Below are 25871 nucleotides of genomic sequence, written 5' to 3'. Positions count from 1 at the left end.
TTTGCCTTCAGCATCCTCCAAGAAATTGGGTGAAGGAGAAACAATAAAAAGTGTAGAATCATTGTTTGCATTGCTGGCATAGATAGTTGCTCACTTGTTCTGCAGAATCAATTGGGGGAAAAGATTAGAAGCAGTCTATGTCTTTAGCAGCTTTCCTGATGCAAGGAGAACCAATAGATTTTTATTTATAAAGGATATCTTCAGGAAGGAAGCCTCCTCATGTCTCCTGTCCTCAACTCCAGTTCTCAGTGATCCAAGAGCCGTTTTATTGTTGCCTTTTCAGATTTAAGAGCAAGTTGTATTGTGTTCTGATATATATCTCAAAGTCAGCCTTGGAGAAATATCCCTGGAGAGTTGTTCAGAAGATAAGCAAGAGTCCTCTTATTCGAGAATTGTAAGTAGAAGAAAATCAACAACTACAATCTTCTAAATTAACTCCCTAGAGGCACATGGGGGGAGACTTGAGATATTCAAACTAACCAGAAGGCCCACTGAAGGAAGACCAGTTTAGGATACCGTGCCTGATATATGGTGTGAATTCTGCTTTTGAAAATATTAAATGAAGGTATGAATTTCAAAAACTTATAATAGGGGCAGCACATGGCGATAAAAGGTATTCCCCTAAGGGGTGCCAGAATTTCATCTTTTACACTTTTCTGGTATCCTGTCATAAATTGTGGGTGGGAGGGAGAAGGAAGGAAATGGAAGATAGAGAATGAAGATGAGAGGGAAAGAGGGTGACAGCTCTGACAGAAACCAGAAATATGAGAACTGGCATATACCAGATACCTGGCTTGGGAACAGGATGCAAAACTGTTTTGTGGCACCAACCATCCAAGCCATGCCCTAATTATACTGAAAGTGCGAGAAATAGTTAGAGCTGGTTTTAAATGATGTACTCACTAAAACCATTCTTTTAGAAAGTTGCAAGTTTCAGAGTGCTGAATTGGTTGGATTCATTAGTTGGACCCTCCAGATCTAGTTTTCCCTTTTACTGCAACCTCTTAACCTTAATAAAAAACAAACAAACCTTATCACTTCAAGCAAATGGAATCAAGGTAGTGGTGGTATGCTACTGGTTTGGCCTGCTTTGACCGAACCGGTAGTAAAAAACCCCCGATCAGCTGAGAGGAGAAAGAAGAGTAAAGCACAGGATCAGTCTTCCCACCACTCCTGTGCTTTTCTTTTCTTTATCCTCTCAGCTGATTGGTGCTCCAGGACTCAGCTGGTGTGTGGAAAGCTGCACAAGATGGCGGCGCCCAACTAGGAAGGTGAAGCTCTCACTCCTGGAGCACTATCTCCCTATAAAGCTACCACCTGAACCAGAAATCACTTTTAAAGCTGCTGCTTGCACCAGTAACCGTGAGTAAACCTGATCCCAAAAAACAAGCCCAAAGACGCTGGATTCTGAAGCCGTGGAGCCCAAATAATGCTAGCATAGCTCCTGCTAATTGATCTGGAGTCCTCCTCTCCCTCCCCAGAGAAGTGAAGCTCTTCCATCTAGCCTAGTAACCACACTGGTAGAGCTCTGGAACTGATCACTTTGAACCCGAGGAGTGCAAACAACGTACCTTCATTTAAATCCCTCACACAGCTGATAGAAGTATCTTCCATGCCAGACAACGCATTTCCATTAATATCCCCCACACAGTTTCCCCGGAGCCACATCGGACAGCTGGCAGGGAGAAACAAGGAGGGAGGAGAAAGCCCCGAGGCTCTTAGGAGCCAAAAGTTACCCTGAACGGCAGAGGACTGCTTCGGTTGTTGAGAGGAGAGGACAGTCTCCTTGACTGAATTTCTGCAGTGGAATTTTCCTTGGAAAGTGGGACTCAAAGGAGGAAAATAACTGTGATTAACGATCTGGAGTGACTGTCAGATTTAGTTAAAAAAAGGTATTGCAACTAGAAGTAACTTTAAAAGTAAAGGACAGATTGGATTAGTTAACCCAAATTTCTGGACTGTATTTTTAGTACTATTCAACTCGAAGAACTTTAGAAAACTATTGGAAAACAATCTTATTCAGAGACATACTGATTGTAGTTAAAGTGTTTTAATTCAGCGAGTTTTGCTCTCTTTCAAAAACCCAGCATGCTTTGAACATCCTGTTACAGCCTTTTGTTTACAGAGCAATAACAGCAGCATTCAGAGCAATAAATTCCTCTTACCCAGTCTATCACAGCTGCTAGAAAAACAAACAACCCTTTCCTTAAAGACTCTCAATACTACCTCATTACTTTAATCAAACACCCATTAATTCATTACCTCAAAACTTACAACTTTTCTACCTCATCACCTACATCAATGATTAGATAATCAATTTCTATAAAATATTTTATTAATGGTTTAATTGATTTATTGTATTAATTGATTATTGTGATTAGAGTGTTTAGTGCAAAGAGTGTGATTATTGACTAGTTTAAAAGATCAAGATTCATGTAATTTAATTGATTAGTAAAATCAGTGATTTAGTGAATTTAATTGAACAGTGTGACTAATGATTAGTGTAATTAATTGATTAGTAGTTAGTGTAATTAATTGATTAGGTTGATTGTTGCTTAGGAAATTATCTGACTAGAGAGATTACTGCAATTGATTGACTGGTGTGATATTGGCTATATTGATTACCCAAAATTGTTCCATTAATTAATTCAATCAACGTACTATCTTAACAAACCTACCATGCCAAGAAAAAAATCCAATGCCAAACCACAACCTAAAGAGAATTTAATCCCCAACAATGAACCACAAGACTCCTGCACATGCCTTAAATGGTACAAAACTCTAAAGGATAATGAAAACTCCATCAAATGTTCTCTGTGTAACAAATACACTCATCATGACTGCTTGGGATTACCCAAGAAATTGATTCAATACCTAAAATCATCCAATGAGTTTCCATTTCTCTGCAATTCATGCAGACCCAAACTGGATCTGTTGGAAAGAGTCGATACCATTGAAACACGATTAACATCCCTTGACACCAAAGTAGCATCCCTGGATGCCTTAAAAGAAAGATTATCCAATCTCGAAAAAAAAGACACAACGCAAAAACCTGAACACCCAATAGCTACAAACCACATCTCTACTCAACAACCACAACCCAATCCACAACCCAATCCACAAAAAAACATAACCCAGACAAATATTGATATCCCAATCCTCATCAGAGAGGCTGTTGAGCGTGAACGGAAATGTCCAAACGCCATCTTATTTGGTCTAGAGGGCATCAATGATAATGATGACATCACAACTGTCCAAAACATCATCAGTGATTATCAAGCATCAACCATCTCCCCTGATGAAATACTTGACATTTCCCGCATTGGCCGAGAGCTCAAAAATAGTGACGGCTCTGTGACCCCACGCTTCTGCAGGGTCATTTGCAAAAATGAATCAAGCAAACGCAAATTCATTTACACTATAAATTCACTCGCCAAAACCAACACCAACCATAAGAACCTCCGTTGTTGCCCTGACCTAACCATACAGCAACGTGCCCGCTCCCGTGTACTCCGCGCTGAATTCAAAAAACGACTCGACAATGGAGAGAAGGACCTGTACATTGACTACCATGCTTACTGTATCAAAAGTAAGTCACACATCCTGCAACTCAGCTTTAACCTTCAACCATAACCCTACCTCAACCAATCCACCATCACCCAAGACTAGGCACGCACGCTCCTAACTACCTCAATTCCAACTACTGCTGGCCTTAAATGCAAGCTACTCAATGCAAGAAGCCTTGTAAATAAAATACCTGAATTTTTCCTCCTACTAAATATGGCTAAATTCGACATTATATTTGTCTGTGAAACATGGCTCAATGCATCTCTCCCCGACTCCATTACCACAGTAAGAGACTATCATGTTTACCGATCAGATCGTGAAATTCATAGAGGAGGTGGTGTTGCTATCTTCTACAAAAAGTCCTTACATCTAAAAAATATCCAAGTTACCCAGGAGCTTGCTCTTCCTGAGACCATTATCTGTGAACTATCCTTAAATATCACAATTCGATACTTACTATGTTACAGAGCACCTGATTATGACATCAAACATGTAAACAAGCTAAATACACTACTAACATGGGCAGCATCCTGCCCATACCCTTTTATCTTTCTTGGTGATTTCAATCTGCCTCATATTGACTGGACCCTAAATGAATGTACAACTGAAACCATACATGCAACCTTTTACAATGCTGTTACAAATCTGGGACTGGAACAGCTAGTATCCAACAACACTAGACTAAACAACTGCCTCGATCTCATCTTCTGCAATAGTTTGAATTTAATTTACAGAATACAAACTAAAGAACCCTTTTCCAGCAGTGACCACAATATGATTGACTTTTGTCTCAACATACGTCCACACAAAAACCACCACAATGATGTGATCCCCAATTATAATTTCAAAAAAGGCAACTATGATCTTATAAACAACGATCTCTCATCCCTTGATTGGCAATCTCTATTCACTGGATGCAATACTGTTGAAGACCATTACAACATATTTTTACTTGAAGTCAAAAGAGTCATCAAACTATATGTACCAACAACTACTCCCAAAACAAAACAAAAAAAACAGATTGCTCATAACAATAAGGAAACTTCAATCCAAAAAGAGATCACTCTGGCGGAAAAACAAATCTGGTCACGTTGCCAATTTCAAAAGCCAATACAAAAATTTATGCCACCAAATAAAGACTGAATGCACCAATTATCACATTAAACAAGAGGAAAACCTTCTAAGCACCAACTCCACCAATGCTTTTTACAATTTTGTAAACAACAAACTAAAAGATTCAAGGTCCATCCCACCCCTAATAGGACCTAATGGTAAAGACTGCAACGACGACACCATTAAAGCCAACCTCTTTAACACATTTTTTGGCTCAGTATTTGTTAACAGCAATGGATCATGCCCAGCATTTCCTAGCCGAACCACAGATAACTACAGTGATCTAATACATATTGATTTTACAGAAGACAATGTTGAAAAAGCACTACACAATCTAAAACCATCCCTATCTATTGGACCGGATGGAATATGTGCCTATTTCTTAAAAAAGTTATCCACTGCCATAGCTAAACCTCTAAGCATAATCTTTGAAAAATCTTTCAGGACCAGTTCCTTGCCTAACCTATGGTCACAAGCCACAGTCATCCCCATCTTCAAAAAGGGAGACCCTTGCCTAGTTGAAAATTACAGACCAATCTCCTTATGCTGCGTCACCTGTAAAGTCATGGAATCAATTATTAACCAATCCATCATCCTCCACTTAGAGACAAACAATCTACTCTCCAATAAACAATTTGGTTTCAGAAAAAAACTATCCTGTAATCTGCAACTCTTACACTGCAAAAACATATGGACTACACAACTTGATCAGGGCAAAACAATAGATGCAATCTATATAGACTTCTGTAAAGCCTTTGATTCAGTGGTACTGTATCTACTACTAAAAATAAAATCCTATGGTATCTCTGGACAACTGCATAACTGGATAGAAGCATTCCTGTCAGACAACAAATGGTCAAAATTGGGAGTGTCCTATCAAATTCTGTACCTGTCAATAGTGGTGTCCCCCAAGGCAGTGTTCTAGGACCAACTCTCTTCATACTCTACATAAATGACCTCTGTGATCATATTAAGAGCAACTGCATTCTTTTCGCTGATGATGTAAAGCTGTTCAATACCACAGACAATACTGCTACCCTTCAAGAAGATCTTGACTGTGTATCAGAATGGTCAAACAAATCTCAACAAATAAATGCTCTGTCTTACATATTGGCAAAAAAAATCCGAAAATAAAATACAAGCTGAATAGTCAAGATCTTGTTGATGATCCAAGCTCTGTAAAGGACCTTGGAATACTCACCTCTAATGATCTAAGTGCTAGTGCCCACTGCAACTACATAGCCAAAAAGGCATTAAGAGTTGTTAACCTAATCTTACGTAGCTTTTTCTCTGGTAATATCACACTACTAACTAGAGCATACAAAACATTTGCTAGACCAATACTCGAATACAGCTCATCAGTCTGGAACCCACATTACGTATCTGATATTAGCACAATTGAGAAAGTCCAGAAATATTTCACAAGAAGAGTTCTCCACTCCTCCACTCGTTGTAGAATACCTTATGCCACCAGACTTGAAATTCTAGAACTAGAAAACCTGGAATTACGCCGTCTTCGGTCTGATTTAAGCATGGTATATAAAATCATACATTGCAATGTCCTACCTGTCAATGAATACTTCAGCTTCAACCATAACAACACAAGAGCACACAACAGATACAAACTCAAGGTTAACCGCACCAAACTTGATTGCAGGAAATACAACTTTAGCAACAGAGTGGTCAATGTCTGGAATACTCTACCCAACTCTGTAGTTTCTTCCCCAAACCCCAAAAACTTTAACCTTAGACTGTCTACTATTGACCTCACCCCTTTCCTAAGGGGTCTGTAGGGGGCATGCATAAGCGCACCAACGTGCCTACCGTCCCTGTCCTATTGTTTCTTTTATTTTTCTTATATGTACTCATTTCATGTATTCATAATTATGTATACTCTTTTACTTATCTCGTAAACAATTGACAAATAAATAAAATAAATAAATAAATAAATGTGTTAAGTGCATATGTATACGATCACTGAACCGTTAGTGGAATAGGTAGAGTCCCACTGCTGAATCAAGGGTCTTTCTTTCCTAGGTCATGACCTGGGGCAGGCCTGACAAAGTGTATCTCAAAAAAAAAAAAAGTTGAGAGACAGAGAGGAAAAGAGGAAATGGTAAAACATACAAGCCTGCAAATGGGCAGGAGCAAACTGCAAGTGATCAATTGCATTCCTGCTCATAACCTGCCACCTTACAGCATGACATTGGAGTGTTTTTAATAAACCCACCTGTGTGACCTTCCTATTATTTAACCCTTCTTACTAGATCAGCATTGTAGCTATAGTACCTAGTGAGATGTGGATCAGGAATAGAAACAATTCGGTTTAGTGGGCACAGGTTCCTGACTGAGTCAAAAGCTCTCTCTATCCCATAACTAGGTCTGAGTCCTGACTGAAAGGGTCCAGAGGCTTCCATTTCATTCAGGACCCACTGAAGTTGCCAAGCAACCACTTTTTCTACCATCTTCCCTAAAAAAAGAAGATGGGAAACTGGATGAAAATTGTCCAGGCAGGCAAGTTCAAATGATGTTTTTTTAAAAGAAGGGGGCAAAACAGGGCCTTATTAAAAGACCTGAGGAACATCCACTCTTACAGCAAGGAATTTATCACTGCTGGGCTGCCTCTTAGTCACCATCCTGGGGGCTTTCACCAACCCAAAGGGACAAGGATCTAATTGACAGGTGGTTGTGATGACAGTGTTGAGGACTCTGTCCAATTCCTCAGATACAACAAGATTGAACTGTTTCAGTCACAAGTCACAAGTGGGAGAAGATGGGTGAAAGGAAGGATGGGAAGACTAATAGTAATATTAATGTAGAATTAGTAAATAGTTGGACTGTGTTGAGGGAATTATTTGTTTAGCAGAGTGATGGTTTTGGGGAAAAACCTGTCCTTGTGTCTAGTTGTTCTGGTGTGCAGTGCTCTATCATCATTTTGAGGGTAGGAGTTGAAAAAGTTGAGTCCAGAATGTGAGGATTCTGTAAATATTTTCAGAAGGGAAATATTTTGAGAAGGGAGAAGACACTTTTAAGTCACAAATAGGGCAGAAATTTAGCAGTTCCCTCCTACAGATTTTTCTCCAAAAGAATCAGAGTTGGCTGTGACAGAAGACAAGCTTTCTTTTCTTCACTTACAAAAAATACAGGAATAATAGACTCACCGCTATTTCCTAAAGCCTTCTGAAAATAGCAATGAAAAAGAAAATGAAAATCCAAAAGATTAATAAGAATAGAATATAATTTTTTATTGGCCAAGTGTGATTGGACACGCAAGGAATTGATTTTTCTTCAAGAGAATCAGAGTTGGCATTGACATAAGACAAACTTTCTTTTTTTCACTTACAAGTAATATAGGAATAATAGACTCACTGAAATATCTTAAAGCCTGCTGAAAACAACAATGCAAAAGAAAAAAAATCCAAAAGACGAATAAAGGGTTTAATCCCACAAAAACAAGGGGAAAGAGACTAAACAGATGGTCAAATCCAAAGATTTGGATCTTTTATATTTTAGAATAATGTGACACAAAGCCTGTAATGCGGTCATCTAGGTCATGATTGTCCCAAAGGTGCTTTATCCAAAATGCAATTGGACTTTCTTGGGGGAAAAATCCAATCGCCTTTTGGAAAAAAAACACCTTCGGGACCTGCAATGCCAAACCATAGAAATGTAGCACTGAACCCTGATCTACTGGCTGTTACCGAAAGGCAGTTCAATATATAGAAAGGTCTGAATAATAATTTTAGATTCTAACTCTGAAAAATTAGTCAACTATGTGGCTAAAAAGAATAGGAAATATATACAGTAGGTAGCCATACATAAAAATAATTAAGTGTGAGAGCTGAAATGCTACTTATAGGTTTGAATACATTTTTTTTGCAGCCAAGAATAAAAATACAAATTTTCCATTACAAGACTTTTTAGAACACAGACTTTGTGTGAAATAATGACATTGTGGGGAAAAAATGTATAAGAGTCAGTTGCCGACTTAAGTTTTCAAAATTAGCTGTTCTTTTGTATTCAGATTTGGTCTTATTAACATAATGTAGCACTTGGGAATAAAGATGCAGCCCAGTAGGCCAGCACTGGAAGCCAAAATGGAGAAGATCTGCACAGCCACCATGTATTTCCCTTTGGTGCACAAGTAGGTGGGTACAAAGGAGATCCAGACACTGCAGAAGAGTAGCATGCTGAAAGTGATCAGCTTGGCTTCATTGAAGGCCCCTGGGAGGTTCCTGGCCAGGAAAGCCACCACAAAGGAGATGGCAGCCAGGAATCCATTGTAGCCGAGAGCAACATAAAACATTGCAAGATATCCTTCATTACATTGAAGCACAATCTTTCCTGGTTGAGACCGCATGTCAGAATCAGGAAATGGGGGAGAGACCACCAGCCAGATGCTGCAGATGATCACCTGGACACTGGAACAAGAAAGGATGATGGAGTTGGTCAAACTCTTTCCAAGCCATTTTTTCACTCTGTTTCCTGGCTTTGTGGCCAGAAAAGCCAACACAACTGTGATTGTTTTGGCTAAGACAGAAGAAACAGCCACTGAGAAGATGATGCTGAAGGTAGTTTGTCGGAGAAGGCAGGTGGCTCTGTTTGGTCGTCCAATGAAGAGAAATGCGGACAGGGAGGAAAGCAGGAGAGTGGTAAGGAGGATGTAAGAGAGGTCACGGTTGTTGGCTTTGACAATGGGAGTTTCTCTATATTTAATAAAGATTGCTAAGACTAGAGTAGTAATTAAGGCCAAAGAGGATGCAAGAGAAGTTAAGGTGGTCCCCAGATTTTCACTGTAAGCCAGGAAGGTTAATTTCTTAGGAAGACATTGATCTTGCTTCTGATTTGGATGCTGATCATCTGGACATCTGGCACACTTTTCTGCATCTGAAATGAAGGAAAAGATTACCAATCATCTTCAGCCAGCAATCTAGTCTTTTCTATGTCACCAATAAACATGCTGAAGAGGGTGAGAAATAGAAAAACCAAAGGGACTATGAACAATGTTATTAAACCCTATGGACACTTTTCTGCTCTTTAGCATTGGTGGGGACTCATGCTTGTCCAATACCTTTGATTTCTACTGGCTTATTTTTAACAGCATAGCACTAATCCAGTATTTGAGGGGCTGCCATCAAGAAGAAGGGGGTCAACTTATTTTCCAAAGCACCAGAGAGCAGGTGTCAACTAAAAAGATACCCTTTGGTCTTTTTAGCTGCCAGAAAAAGGGAGTGGGGGAAATAAGGCATTCTTGAAATGTCTAGATATCAACTCAGCAGCCCCAAATTGTTGGACCATAAGGAGGGTATTGGAGTGCATGATGGATGACTCTTGAAGACTGATGTGTCCTATTGGAGAAGTCACATCCAGGGGGAGGGGGAAAGACCGGGGTCAAAGGGGAAATGTATGGTGTGATTTAGTACCGGCTGCACCCAGCCACGCACCAACACGGCAATTTCTAATAAACCAATTTACTTTTTCTGAGATGTGGCTAGAGACTTTTGCTTTGGATCAGGGGGATTTGTCGGAGCCCTGACAGCAGGACTAATAACAACGGATAGAAATTATTCAAGGAGAGCCTATGGAGATTCTCCGTCATCCAGGTCACAGTTATCCCAAAGTTGCTTTTTCAGGAGGCAACGGGACTTTCCGTTTTTTCTTGGAGGATGTTTTGCTTCTCATCCAAGAGCTGAAGAAGCTTCTTGGATGAGAAGCAGAGCGTCTTCAAAGAAAAACCAGAAAGTCCAGTTGCCTCTTGAAAAAGCACCTTTGGGATAATCAAGGAGAGAAGCAACCTGGAATTAAGGAGAAACATCTTAACAGTGAGGACAATTAACCAGTTGAACAGCTTGCCATCAGAAACTGTGGGTGCTTCATCATTGGAGGCTTTTAAGAAGAGACTGGACAGTCACTTGTCTGAAATGGTATAGGGCAGGGGTGTCAAACTTGATTTAATTGAGGGCCACATCAGGCTTGTGTTTGACCTCGAGTGTGTTTGTGTGGTGGGCGTGGCTCAGGGTGGGTGTGGGTGGCTTGACATCACTCATGTCAGAGGTGCCTTTGGCTGCCTGAGCACTCTGCCAATGAAAATGGGCTCCCAAGGTCTATTTCCAGCTGTGACGGCCTCCTGCAACCCTCTGCCAATGAAAATTGAGCTTGGGAGAGCAGTATGTGAGTCTCCCAAGCTCCATTTTCCTGGCAGAGGCACTACAGGCTGGTCCTTCACTGTTTCCAGGGTAGCCCTGCAGGTGAGATATAAGCACCCCATGGGCTGGATCCACCCCCCAGGCCTTGAGTTTGACAACCCCGGTATAGGGTCTCTAGCTTGAGCAGGGAGCTGGACTAGAACAATGGTCACCAACCAGTGGGCCAGGGACCACTGGTTGTCTGTGAGAAAGTTTTGGTGGTCTGCAGAGAAATGTCACCCCCAAAGCAATTAATCCAGGCTACACAGGAACACAGGGCTGCACCACCCACATGGCCCATGGGAACACAAGGCTTGCATTGTTTGCATTGCACACATCACAAGATAGTGAGGGGAGTGAGTGAAGAGTGAAGGGGGGAACTCACCTCACGTGCCTGGCCTGGTCACCAAGCTGCTTCTTTCCGCTTCTTCTGCTTTTGGCTGCACACAAGAAAAGCAGCAAAAGTTTTTCTTTCTCTCCCTCAAACTCTGCCAGAAATGAGTCTTTGGGACCCTGCAAGGCATCTCGCTACAAGAGGCTGCGCCGGCAAAAACTCGTTTCTGGCGGAGTTTGAGGGAGCTGCTTCTGCTGCTTTCCTTGCATGAAGCCAAAAGTCTCTCTCTCTCTCCCTCCCTGAGAACAAAGCTGGAGACGGTATCCTGTGATCCCAAATAAAGAATGACCAATAGGTAGGAAAACGGGGTGGGGAATTTTCCTGCAGATTTTTTTTTGGGGGGGGTTTACCAGGGTCTCTGGCCTGTGGGAGTTTGATGGTCCCTGAGGTCCAAAAGGTTGGCGACTCCTGGACTAGAACACCTCCAAGATCTCTTCCAGGTCTATTCTGCTCTATTCAACATGTTTCAGAAATCAACTAAGCAAGGACAAATCTTCACCCAGGGAGAATTATTAACTTTTTTCATTGAAGGGTTGCTTCTGGACTCACCTACCTTCCTGAGAGGAAAAGATGCCTTCTCCACAGGGTATACAGTCATAGCAGCAAACAGGCTTGCCTTCTTGGCCCACCTTAAAAAATCCAGGCTGACAACTGTCCACACATTTGGAGGGAGGCAGACTCTACATAGAAAAAGGATTGTAAAGGAATACAGTTTATGGAGGGAAAGTTGGAAATATTCTAAGAGTTGTTTAGCAACAGATCAGACTTGATTTAAATTAAAGCCTGTAATACATCTTCTTCTAAAATGTGGAAAGGGTTGAGACTAGAAGGAGTGGTTTTGTGTTATTGTTCCCATGTGTCTTATCTGGACCCTGACTTTGGTTAAAACAGAGATTGTCTTTGGTTAACAATTACTACCAACCTGTCTTCAATCGAGGACCTGTATTCTGCACAAGTCAAAAAGAAGACTGTGAAAATATTTACAGATGCCTCAAATCCCAGATATAAACTGTATGAACTCCTTCCCTTAAAACAATGCTATAGAGCACTGCACACCAGAACAACTAGACACAAGGACAATTTTTTCCCGACTGCCATCACTCTCCTGAACAAATAATTCTCTCAATGCTGTCCAACTATTTACAAAGTCTGCACTACTATTACTGTTAATCTTCTCATTTCTCCTTATCACCCATCCACTCTTACTTGTGACTATATGACTTTAACTTTGTCGTTTGTATCCTTATGATCTATATTGACTGTTTCCCAGTATGATTCGATTGCTTATTGTACCCTATGACTATTAAGTGTTGTACCTTATGATTCTTGACTCTTGATGAATGTATCTTTTCTTTTATGTACACTGAGAGCATTTGCATCAAGACAAATTCCTTGTGTGTCCAATCACACTAGATCAATAAAGAATTCTATCTATCTAAGAATTGTGGTGGCTAATTTTGCTGATTCTTCGATTCTCACCAGCTCAAGGTTGACTCAGCCTTCCATCCTTCTGAGGTTGGTAAAATGGAGACCCAGATGGTTGGGAGCAACATGCTGACTTTGTAAACTGCTCAGAGAGGGCTGTAAAGCACTGTGAAGCAGTATCAGAAATCTAAGTGCTATTGCTATTAATTAGGATAAAAATCTTAGGAATTATTCATTGTAAAAAAATGTTTCATATTTTGATAAAGAGGTGAACTGTTTTGTAATATCCAGAAATAAGTCATAAGAGTTTGAGTTTGTTTCCTACAGGTTATTATAAGCTTCATAGTGAAATCATCTTTGGACTGGTATCTATGGAGATTCTCAGTCATTCAGATCATGATTTTCCGAAAGGTGCTTTTTATTTTTTCAAGTGCAACTGGACCAGTGCTGGGATTTTTTTTTTTTACTACTGGTTCCGTGAGTATGGCTTGGTGGGTGTGGCAGGGGGAGGATACTGTTAAATCTCTAGTCAGAGGTGGTATTTGCTGGTTCTCCGAACTACTCAAAAGTTCCATTACCAGTTCTCCAGAACTGTTCAGAACCTGCTGAATACCACTTTGAACTGGACTTACTGGTTTTTCTTTGAAGACAGTTCACTTCTCATTGAAGAAGCTTCTTCAGCTTTGGACTGGTAGTTCTCTGCTCAGTGTGTAAAGTGTGGCAAAGATGGAATACAAAATGGTAGCATTTGAACTGGGAATCCAAATTAAATAGCAATAGCACTTATATTTATATACTGCTTTACGATGGTTTACAGTCAGCATATAACTCCCCAAAATTTGGGTCTTTGGAAGGATGGAAGACTGAGTCAACCTTGAGCCTGGTGAGATTTGAACTGCCAAATTGCAGCCAGCCTGCAGTACTGCACTCTAACCACTGCGCCACCATGGCTCAAAGTCCCTGAATTGGGTTCAAACGATGGAAAATGATGGCATATAATACAGGAGAGATTCTTGGAGGATATAGGCAGTCCTTGACTTATAACCATTCATTTAGTGGCCATTAGAAGTTACAGTGGCACCGGAAAAAGTGACTTATGATCATTTTTCATGCTTACAACCATTGCAACATCCCCATTGTCACATGATCAAAATTCAGATGTTTGTCATCTGGTCCATATTTATGATCATTTTTGTGTCTCAAGGTCATGTGATCATTTTTTTGTGCCCTTCTGACAAGCAAAGTCAATGGAGAAGCCAGATTCACTTAACAATTGTGTGGCAAACTTAACAACTGCAGTGATGCACTTAATGTAAATGGGCCAACCTTACTTAACAACTGTCTTGCTTAGCAACAGACATTTTGAGCTCAAATGTGGTCATATGCCGAGGACTACCTGTATTCTGAAACACTGTAAACTTTTAAAGACTCTTTGAAAGATGGATAATCTATTATAGGTTTTGGAAGGGTGGTGACCCAAAATAGAAGTGTTCTGAATGAAACCTTTTCCCCACCTTGTTAAACCATTTTGGCCAAATAATGGCATCCTGGTCAATGATAAACTTGGGCTCCTGAGATCTCTGTCTTGAGAAACTTCCAAATTTCACTCGGACTAGAGACCTGTTTGGAAACTTTAGCCAGTTCACAAGGTCAAAGTCAGCTGCCAGCTCTCCATTCTGGTCCAGATACACCCCTTCCATGACATTGTTGTGAAACTGGGGCATTTGGAGAAAGGGGTGAACCTGGAATGGTAAGAACATCATCAGTAAAACCCCTGCAGCCCAATGGTGGTATTCAAAAATTTTACTACCAGTTCTGTGGGCTTGATGGGCATGGTGTGGCTTGGTGGGCATGGCTTGGTGGGCGTGACAGGGGAAGGATACTGTAAAATCCCCATTCCCTCCCCATCCCACTAACCTGCTTTCCAGCTCTGTTCTTCTGTGCAGAGAAACAAAAGAAGACCCAGCCAATCAGCTGGGACTCGGGAGGCAGAGAATAGATGGGGGTGGGGCCAGTCAGAGGTAGTATTTGCTGGTTCTCTGGTACTCAAAATTTCCACTACCAGTTCTCCAGAACTAGTCAGAACCTGCTGAATATCACCTCTGCTGCAGCTTTTTATGGACAAAATGGTGGTTTTGATCTTAGAAATGGCATGCTAAAGCTTGGATCACTAGAAGAATAAACACTTGCCTTGAAGTCAAGTCAAGCTCTGTCCTTGGTTATTTCATAGACCAGTGGTTCTTAACCTTTTCTTCAGCACAGACCCCCCCCCCCGCTTAAGTACCTTTTGCATCCAAGGACCTCCAATACTTCACTCATAACATTTCTTCACGCTTTCACAGACCCTCTGTGATGACATCTTTTTAATAATATATTTGGATGGAGTATTTAAGTATGATCTTACTAAGGCTTTATACCTGCCAAGGCTGCAACTTTTCCAGGTCCAAGGATTTTCTACCTTCCTTCAGTGTTCTCCATTTGGATTTGGAGACATAGGCAGCACTTAGCACTCGTGCCAGAGCATAGATGGAGTTGTAAACATGATGGCTGTTGAGAGAAAGGATTTCTTCAATGTCCTCCTGTGCTAAAATTTCCAAGTGTTCTTTCTCCTTGCACCTAATCCAGCCTTTAACAGCAAAGGGATGCTTTTGAAACGAACATAAAAAAGCTTTGTTGGCAAACTCAGTGGTTAAAAATGCAAGGGAGTAAACTTTCTCATATTTTATCCAGTTCTTGGTCTGGATGGAGAAGCTGAAAATGCTGTCTACATAGTTGAAGATGTCATACCTCAAATTAAAAGTGAGATCCCACATGGCTGTTACTATCCAGATTTTCCCCGAAGAAGACTTTAAAAAGTGTTGAAATAGTTGATCTATCATACGTACGCCATAGAAATAGTGAGTTTGCAATGTAGATTCCGCATAGTAAATAAACACATTGACTTGTCTCCATTTCAGGAATAAGCCAAGTTGGAAATTAAACTGGTTCATACTGAACCCTGATAAACTTTGTGAGAAAAGAGGACAAATCCTATTCTGAAGGAGTAAAGGAGTTAAAATTTTCAAGAACCTTTCTCCCTTGTCTGTTCCGGAAGCCACAAGAGCCACAGATGTCCATCTGAAATACTGGATCACTTTAATGATCCCTGTGTATTGGATTCTTTCTTTTGGAAGCATCCGGTAGAAAAAAGGAAAACGGGTTTTATCATTCATATCATCAGAAAGAAATGTGTAAGAGATCTGCAGAAAAAAGGAAATGATTGGTAATAACTAGGGAAATCAGATTTTGTATTTTACAGCTTGTAATTATAATTGGAAAATAATGGCCTAAATGAGGAAGAGGGATTCCACCTATGTTAAGGAAGATGTTTTGTGGAAAATAAGGATTCCTTGTACCACAATAGACTATAAAAAAGAAAAGTTGATATATAATAAAAAATCAAGTATTTTCCATTGTATATTTCTAAACTTTCAATAAGTTATATAGTTTAATATATTGATTAGTTATATGTGATTTTTTTTCCTGATAGAATGCTCTCCTGATGAAGTGAACATTCCTGCATTAGAAAAAGTAGGATATCAAGCATATAAAGGTAAAGATTTTCCCTGTCTAGTCATGTCCAACTCTAGGGAGTGCTGATCTTCTCCATTCCTTAGTTGAGAAAGCCAGCATTGTTTGAAGACACTTCTGTGGTCATAGCCAGCATGACTATATGTTGAGGTGCACAGAATGCAGTTACCTTCCCATTGAAATGATATCCATTTGCATATGCATGCTTTTGAAATATCAAATTTGCAGATGATACTAAGCTGGCAGGAATAGCTAACACCCAAACAGTTAGGCTCAAGATGCAGATGGATCTTGACAGACTAAAACACTGGGACTTGTCTAACAAAATGAAATTCAATGTAGAGAAAAGTAAAGTCCTACACTTAGGTAAGAAAAACCAAAAGCACCCATATAGACTGGGTGAAACCAGGCTCAGCAGCAGTAACTGTGAGAGGGATCTTGGAGCCTTAGTGGACAACCGGCTAGAGCAGCACCCAAAAAAGCTAATGCAATCCTAAATTGCATTAACAGAGGGATACAATCAAGATCAAGTGAGGTACTAATATCACTCTATAAAGCCCTAGTAAGACCACAGCTAGAGTACTGCATCCAGTTTTGGTCACTACATTATTAAAAAGATGTTGAGACTCTAGAAAAAGTACAGAGAAGAGCAACCAGGATGATTAGGGGACTGGAGACATATGAACGGTGACAGGAACTGGGCTTGGCTAGTCTAGGGAAGAGAAGGACCAGAGGAGACATGATAGCAGTCTTCTAATATTTTAGGGGCTGCCCCAGAGAGGAAGGGGTCAAGCTATTTTCTAAACTGCCTGTAGGCCAGTCAAGGAATAATAGATGGAAACTGAAGAAGGAGAGCTTCAACCTGGAAATAAGGAGACACTTTCTGACAGTGAGAACAATCAACCAATGGAACAGAAGTTGCCCTCGGAAGTTGTAGGAGCACCATCACTTAAGACCTTGAAGAAGAGATTGGACTGCTATTTGTCAGAAATGGTGTAGGGTCTCCTGCTTGGGCAGGGGATTGGACTAGATGACCTACAAGGTCCCTTCCAACTCTGATTATCTGTTATCTGTTAAAACTGCTAGGTTGGCAGTAGTTTGGGCAGAACAGTGGCTCACCCTGTTGTATGGTACTTGGGTCTTGAACTGCAAACCTTCTGGTCAACAAGCCCAGCATTTTAACCGCTATGATTTTTTAATCTTCTCCTGCTCCTGGGAAAAATGGGAGCTCACCCTGTCATGTGGTACTTGGGTTTTGAACTTCCAACCTTCTGATTGACAAGCCTCTCATCTTAACTGTGAGGATTCTTTAATCTTTGCCTGCTTCTGAGAGAAAGCAAATTTCCAGTCCATTCATTCAACTTACCCAATGTAGACTATAGAACAACAGAGTTGAAAGCAGTGGTGGTATGCTACCAGTTTACCTGAACCGGTATTAAAAATAAAGCCTCTGACAATCAGCTGAAAGGAGAAAGAAGAGAAAAATACAGGATCGGCCCTCCCACTTGCCCTTGTGCTTTTCTCTTCTTTATTCTCTTAACTGATTGGCACTGCAGGCCTCAGCTGGTATGGGGAAAGCTGCGTGTACATGTTAGGTGCATGTACGCTTGATCACCAAACCAGTAGTGGAACAGGTAGGATCCACTGCTGGTTGGAAGGCATCTTGGAAGTCTTCTAGTCCAACCCCCTGCATAGGCAGGAAATTCCATATCATTTCAGACAATCTCTTCTTAAAAACTTCCAGTGTTGGAATATTCACAACTTCTGGAAACAAGTTGTTCCACTGATTGTTAGGAAATTTCTCCTTAATTCTAAGTTGCTTCTCTCCTTGATTAGTTTCCACCCATTGCTTTTTGTCCTATGTTCAAGTGCTTTGGAGAATAGCTTGACTCCCTCTTCTTTGTGGCAGCCCCTGAGATATTGGAACACTGCTATCATGTCTCCCCTAGTCCTTCTTTTCATTAGACTAGAGATACCCAGTTCCTGCAACTGTTCTTCATATGTTTTAGCCTCCAGTCCCCTAATCATCTTGGTTGCTCTTCTCTGCACTCTTTCTAGAGTGTCAACATATTTTTTATACATCATGCCTACCAAAATTGAATGCAGTATTGCAAGAGAATAGAATAGAATAGAATAGAATAGAATAGAATAGAATAGAATAGAATAGAATAGAATTCTTTATTGGCCAAGTGTGATTGGACACACAAGGAATTTGTCTGGTATATGATATGTTGCTTCATAAAATCATATACCACATTCTTACAGAAACTATTTAATGTTTCTACTCCAAATTTTAGACATCTTCTTCCATTTGTGGAATATTCTGGGAAATTACAGAGTAGAAATCAACCCAATGCTTATGTCATGCCCCTGGTGGAGACTGACTCTGAGGGAGAGGAGGAACAGTCGGCAGGGAGTGGAAGTGTGGCTCTGGAGGTTGTGGAGGAGGCTGGGGAAGGGCAGAGGCTGGCTGAGCAGTCAGAGGAGGACCCAGGGCCATCCTCTTTCTATCCTAGGGCACGCAGGGAAGAGAGGATCAGGGGAAAACAGTGGTCTACTTGGGAGGAGGGGGCCATGATCCTTTTCATGGGTTGCAGGTGTGAGATCTGCATAAGAGTTTGGACCTGCGTGCTAACAAATGCTGGAGACAAATTAGTGTTTTATTCCTAGATGAGGTTTATCTTGGTTGGCATTCTTCTAATGTACTGTACCTGGTTATCTTTTGAAGTTTGTAATTATTTATCCTGGTCTGTCGTGGAACTTTATTCAGTGAGGTTTGTTTTTAGTTTTTGCTTTGTTATCTGCTCTTTGAATTTGAACTGTGTTTCTTTCATTTAGAATGTTATTTTGAAAATAGTTTAATCTTCCACTGTGAACAATTAAACAGTGAAGCCAAGTTGAAGGCATTAAAGGACCTTTATTTACGTTTTGGTTTTTGTTATATTTTTGATACACTCGGGGTCATCACAGCTTGAATCCCTAACAATTTATGCTTACCTGTGGGATTTTGTAGATGTCCAGCAAGGTTGCCATGTGTTGGGAGAGGTCAGAATCAGTCCCTTCAATGACAACGAGCAGATTCTTCTGTCTTCCACATTTGTAGTTTGGAATATTTGCCTCTCCAGAAGAGAGCCGATCCACCGTGGCTTCAGCATTCATTTTTGCATTGAAATGACTATCATGGAGGTCGTAGCCCAGGGAGATGTTGGGTAAGATCAGAGAATTCTGGTTGATCTCCCCGACAGAAATCAGGAAGGACAAGAGATACCAAGCATTTAGCTTTCCATGCCTGCAAAATGGATTATGAACCCCTCATTATTCCACATTTAAGAATAATATGATCATCATTTCTTGCTTTCTGGACTTAAAGCGGGGAAACTAAAGATTTTAATTCATGAAAGCAAACATGATGTGATAGAAATCATTGAAAATTGATTAAGATCACCCCCCTCATACACCATGGGTATATAGGCTACAATGTTTCATGCATAATTTAAAGAAGGAAATGTTCAGAAGAGATTTAACAGATAATCTGAGTTGGAAGGGATCTTATAGGTCATCTAGTCCAACCCCCCCGCTCAAGCAGGAGATCCTACACCATTTCTGACAGATGGCAGTCCAATCTCTTTTTGAAAGTTTTCAGTGATGAAGCTCCCACAACTTCCGAGGGCAAGTTTATTGTTCTGTCAGAAAGTTTCTCCTTATTTCCAGGTTAAATCTCTCCTTCAGTTTCCATCCATTATTCCTTGTCTGGCCTTTAGGTGCTTTAGTAAATAGCTGGACTCCTTCCTCTCTGTGGCAGCCCCTCAAATAATGGGGCAGTGCTATCCTGTGTCCCCTGGTCCTTCTCTTCACTAGACAAGCCAAGCCCAGTTCTTGTAACTGTTCTTCATATGTTTTAGTCTCCAGTCCCCTGGTTGCTCTTCTCTGTACTTTTTCTAGAGCCTCAACATCTTTTTTATAATGTGGTGACCAAAACTGGATGCAGTACTCTAGGTGTGGTCTTATTAAAGCTTTATTAGTACCTCACTTGATCTTGATTGTATCCCTCTGTGAAGGGTTGTTAAATGGTGAACTAACTTCTGCCAATCTCTTATTATAAATTTGAGTGGTAGCTGAGTGTAAAATCCACAATGTTTCTCAGTTTAAACTTGTCAAGGTCAAGAAATACAGATCTAAACTAAGAAGCAAATAACAGAAGAAATCCTGTATGCCTTCCTAAGAATATTTTAAAAAATAGAGTTGGAAGGGACTTTGGAAGTCTTCTAGTCCAACTCCCTGCACAAGCAGGAAACCCTATATCATATCAGACAAATGGTTGTCCAATCTCTTCTTAAAAACCTCTAGTGTTGGAGCACCCACAACTTCTGCAGGCAAGTCGTTCCACTGATTAAATGTTCTATCAGGAAATTTCTCCTTAGTTCTAGATTGGTTCTCTCCTTGATTAGTTTCCATCCATAGCTTCTTGTCTTGCCTTCTGGTGCTTTGGAGAATAGCTTGACTCCGTCTTCTTTGATATTGGAATACTGCTACCATGTCACCCATAGTCCTTCTTTTCAGTAGATGAGACATACTCAATTCCTGTAATGGTTCTTAAGGTTTTTTTAAGCCTTTGGTCCCCTAATCATCTTTGTTGCTTTTCTCTGTACTTTTTCTAGAGTCTCAACATCTTTTTCATATTGTGGTGACCAAAACTGGATGTAATATTCCAAGTGTGGTCTTACCAAGGCATTATGAAGTATAAAGTATAAATAGTGGCAAATCACTTCACATGATTGTGATTCTATCCCTCTATTAATACAGCCTTGGGATTGTGTTGGCTTTTTTTGGCAGCTGCACACACTGCTGGCTCATATTCAAGTGATCATCCATCAGGATACCTCGTACAGTTACTACTGTTGAACTAGGTGCCACCTATTCTATATTTGTGCATTTGCCTTTTCTTGCCTGAATGTAAAAGTTTACTTTTCTCTACATTGAATTGCATTTTGTTAGATAGGGCCCAGTGTTCAAGTCTGTTAGGATATTTCTGTATCTTGAGCTTGTCTTCTGGGGTGTTGGCTATTCCTGCTAGCTTGGTGTCACCTGCAAATTTGATGAGTTCCCCTTCTATCCCCTCATCTAAATCATTGATGGGCCTAAGACAGAGCCCTGGGCTGCTCTGTGTTAGAACTAAAACATTAGCAAGTAAATAAAATTGAAGCTGATTTTAAAGATTTTTGGAAATCCTATTGTAGCTAATGTTGGTTTCTAACAATAACTGTATCTGCAGCTTGTAATATTATTTTCTTCTTCTTTCACATTTATTCACAGATTAAATAAACCAGTACCGGTTCTGAGATCTAGATATTTTCATTTGAATTTTATCATCCTAAATAATTTCAGATTTGCAATAGTGGCGAATTTCAGATTATTAACAAAAAGTACCTGCTTGCTGACCATTTCCTGATTTAAGTCATGTTTGAGGCATTAGAAGTCCACATATGTCATGTCTATCTTCCTTAATAAAAATTGCTGTAATTTTCAGTGACTGATCCAAATCAGTTTGCAAAAGCTGCAAGTGAATTTTGCTCACTACTGCTCCCTCCTTCCTTGATCACCAACTTTCATATTTTGCATCTCCCAATTTCTCTCTGCTGATCTATGTTAATAATCAGCAGTTAGGTGGAAAGTTAGTTGTCTCTGGGATTCTTTATATGGCTTTGAAAAATCTTTTGCAGAATCAGCTTCAGAAAGAGGAGCTAAATTCAGCCAAGGGGAATTAGGACAACCTTGAACTACGTCACCTATGGTTGGACTTAAGCGTAGTGCACAAAATTATCTGCTACAATGTCCTACCAGTCAATGATTACTTCAGTTTCAACTGCAACAATACAAGAGCACACAACAGATACAAACTCAATGTAAGCCAATCCAAACTTGAATGCAGAAAGTACGACTTCAGCAACTGAGTGGTCAATGCCTGGAATGCACTACCTGACTCTTTTGTTACATCATCTAACCCCCAATCCTTTAACCTTAAACTATCCACTATTGACCTCACCCCATTCCTAAGAGGTCTGTAAGGGGCATGCATAGGTGCACTATCGTGCCTACCGTCCCTGTACTATTGTCTCCATTTATTCGTACCTATTTCCTGTATTCTTACTCATGTTTATACTTATACCTATTATCTTGTAGGTGATTGACAAAATAAATACATTAAAAATAAATAAATATAACATTTGGTGGGATTGGAACACACATTACTTGCCAAGATGAAGTGGGGAGGAGAAGGACACTGCATTAACCCTGCCTTCTTTCTCTCATTAAGTTTGAATATCAGAATTGAAATGGTACCTCATTTTTTAAAGAAAGTCAGGGCCTCCTAAATACCTTACCAATTCCCCTCCTCTCTCACCTTGGTGATCCTTATTTCCCCTGCAAGTCCTCCTATTCCTATGCCTGAAAAATTGAACCGAATCCATTCCCAAGTTAGGAAAAGTGGGAGAAGGCCATGTTTCAGACCACATAAAAGAAAGTGTGAAATTACTACATACAGAAAAGATCAGGGGAAGTTATCAGTCTGAGTTTTGGAGGTTGAAAACAAAACAAAACAAAATAAGAAACCACCATTTTGGCCCTAGGGCCAATTTTCAGGGGATCCCAACCTCATATTTTGTTTTTGTTTTTTTTTTCATTTTTTTTGATTGATTGATTTCTATAGCTAATCATCTTGATAGGTGACTCTGGGTAGTATACATCCTAAAAACATAAAACAATGCAAAATAAATATATATATGGTTGCCAAGTAAAACTAAATGAGTGATTTTTTTTAAAAAAAACCAGCTGTAAATAAACTAGCAACTTCATTCCCAAGCAGAGAAATTCAATCTATTCCGATGGCATATTGACTGACCAGAGAAAAGGTTGCCTGGAGGGAGTCACCTTGAAGCTGTAAAGTGGACACAGAGCTTTTCTTGCTGCAATGACCCCACCAATAAGATAGTTGCCTGGTCTGAAATAGGTTCTCCAGTTTTCTTCAAAATAATGGGATGAAATCAAAGGGCATTTTTCCTTCTGCATCTCACAGCTTATCTGGGGAAATAGGGACACAACAAAGAGAATCATTCTTCTTGTGTCTGGCACTGCCATTCCCTCTTCTCAGAACAGATACAACAGAATGACAGATCTTGGTGGTTTTCTTGTTCAACCCAGCTAAAGAAGATTAGTTTTTGTTCAGGTCTGATAGTTTTGGTGATAATTTTCCTTGATGCAAAGGGAATCCAGAAAAAGGTTTATGGCCTTTCCAAAGGGGACCATAGGAAAGCAATCTTTCTTGTGTGCCTGGGCTTCAGCTCTAATTCTCACTGGTCCTGAAGGCACTTAAGGATTGTTCTTTAAGGTTTGAGGGCACCCTCCCATGCTGTTATTCCCTTCTGTTCTAAGGATGTCAAATCCCTGGAGATTTGTAAAAGAGACAAAGCAAATTATTATCATTTTAAAAATCTCAGGACATCCCGAATTTGCTCAGTGGTTATAAGTGGAGCCTGAGAAAACATATTTCTAAAGTTCCCAGGTGTGGCTTCCAAAGTTCCCAGGTGTGGTTTCCTCTTCCCCAATGTTTTTATTTTTTTCTATATGGAAGAAGCTTAGCTGCCTTTTCAACCCAGAGAATGACTCTGAAGTACATGGCATTTTAGGATACTTCAGTGGATCCCAACCTTTTGGGCATGAGGGACTGGTTCCATGGAGAGTGGATTTTCCATGGACCAGAGAGGGAAAGGTTTTATGTGCTGCCTGCATTCCATGGATGGAGCTTCACTTATTTGCATGGTCCAATTTCTGGCATTAACATGGCCTCGTGCCGGTCCATGGACTGGGGGTGGGGACCAGTTTTCTGCTGTGTTGCTGGGTGGGCATGGCCTAGTCGACCTCTTGCACCATGGTGGGAGGATGTTTTTGCCCTCCTCAGGCTCCGGAGGCTTTCCTTAAGCCTCTGGGAGGGCAAAAATGGCCTCCCTGGGCTATGGAGGCTGGAAACAGGCCCATTCCAGCCTTCTAGAACTTCCAGGAGGCCTATATTTTTGCCTTCCCCAGGGTTTGGAGGGTTTCCTTGAGCCTCTGGGAGGGCGAAAATGGCCTCCCTGAGGGAGGCCTGTTTTTCCCTCTCCCCCAGCCTCCATGCGGGCCTTGCACTTACCTTGCATCCACATGGAGACTCCTGGGAGGGATGGGACAGGGTGGGAGGGTCCAGACAGGGGTGGGATTTGGCAGTTTGCCACACTGACCATAACTTTAGTTATGGGTTCACCTGAACCTGCGTGAACCCATAGCAGCCCATCCCTGGTGGGGACCCCTGAGATAGTTGACCTCATAGATTTGAAGCCCTTGCATAGGAATAGGTTAAGAGGACTAAAATTTGATAGTTGTTATATTTTGTGACAACACTGTCAAGAAAGTTCCATTCTCCCCATAGTTCCTTTCTAAATGCTTCCATTCAAATGGGGTATGTGTGTGCACATAAGATGACACTGGCCACTCCATAGCTGACATTCTCATTCTCTTGGATCTGAGGAAAAAATCTGTAATCACCTACCTTCCATTCAGGTCCTGAAGCTGTGGAGTATGGAACAGCTTCGCAGGGCTGCCCTATCGGCATTGTGCTAACATTCCCAGCATACCTATCCCAGGTTCTCTCTATAAAATCTCCCAGGCTCTTTCTTAAGACTGCTGGATCTAAATACCACAAGAAGACTGAGATATAGGACAAATGAACCAAGGATCCTTTCAGGTGCATGAGGACAGCCAACAACTTGTTTTTAAAGGGTGTGTCTACATGGACCCACCTTTTTTTCCCCTTATTTACTCCTTTTGTTTAAAGCAGATTGGCTTATTTGCTCCACTTTTGAAGTGGTGCTTTTCCTCTTAATCCACTACAGATTCTGCAAATCAGATTCTTCCCAAACTGATAGGAAAAATCTTTGAAACCCAACACTGCTTCATAGGTAATAACTAGCACCTTGAATCACATCCAGAAGCATACTGGCATCCAGTGCAACTCACAAGCAGAGGTGTCACAGGTGTATATTGAGGCAAACCCACCATTGCTCACATCATTGCATTCTGGGCCAGTGGAAGGTTCCAAATGGACTTCTTGTTCAGTCTCATGCATGTTACACCAATAGCACTGAAACTTATATGCCACTTTATAGTGCTTTACAGCCCTCTCTAAGCGGTTTACAGAGTCCGCATATTTCCCCCAACAATCTGGGTCCTCAGTTTATCCACCTCAGAAGGATGGAAGGCTGAATCAACCTTGAGCCTGGTGAGATTCGATCTGCGAAATTGCAGGCAGCTGGCTACAGCAAAAGTAGCTTGCAGTACTGCACTCTAACCACTGTACCACTGAGGCTCAGTATGGTGGCTATGGTAGTTGACCTGTGAAATGACATGTCTGTGATTAACCACAAGGCAATCTGATTTAAGGAAGGGCACAAATTGAGGTTTGCAAAGGTCCGGTTGGTCATAACTGCCACCTGGTCTTCAAGTTGGAACTATGAGTCCAAGAAGATCCCAGAGTTGCACACTACTTTTGATTGGGGAACTGGATCCCCATCCAGAAGTAAGACTGGAAA

At 40.8% G+C, this 25871-nt stretch overlaps 1 protein-coding gene across 1 annotated transcript; it reads right to left on the bottom strand.

Moving 5' to 3' along the window:
- Positions 1-8668: 8668 nt before the first annotated feature.
- Positions 8669-15350, bottom strand: LOC113451495 (vomeronasal type-2 receptor 26-like). The gene is made up of 4 exons (XM_087923126.1): positions 15102-15350; positions 14199-14426; positions 11813-11939; positions 8669-9567 (listed from the first exon to the last, which is right to left on the bottom strand). The coding sequence occupies exons 2-4, from the start codon at positions 14406-14408 to the stop codon at positions 8669-8671; spliced, it is 1236 nt and encodes a 411-aa protein (XP_087779252.1). The 5' UTR covers positions 14409-14426; positions 15102-15350.
- Between the last annotated feature and the right edge of the window lie 10521 nt (positions 15351-25871).

This window comes from Pseudonaja textilis, chromosome 2 (genome assembly GCF_049901715.1).
Source record: "Pseudonaja textilis isolate UNSWEBS1 chromosome 2, rPseTex1.2, whole genome shotgun sequence".
NCBI lineage: Eukaryota > Metazoa > Chordata > Lepidosauria > Squamata > Elapidae > Pseudonaja > Pseudonaja textilis.
This window is presented reverse-complemented; position numbering and strand designations above follow the sequence as displayed.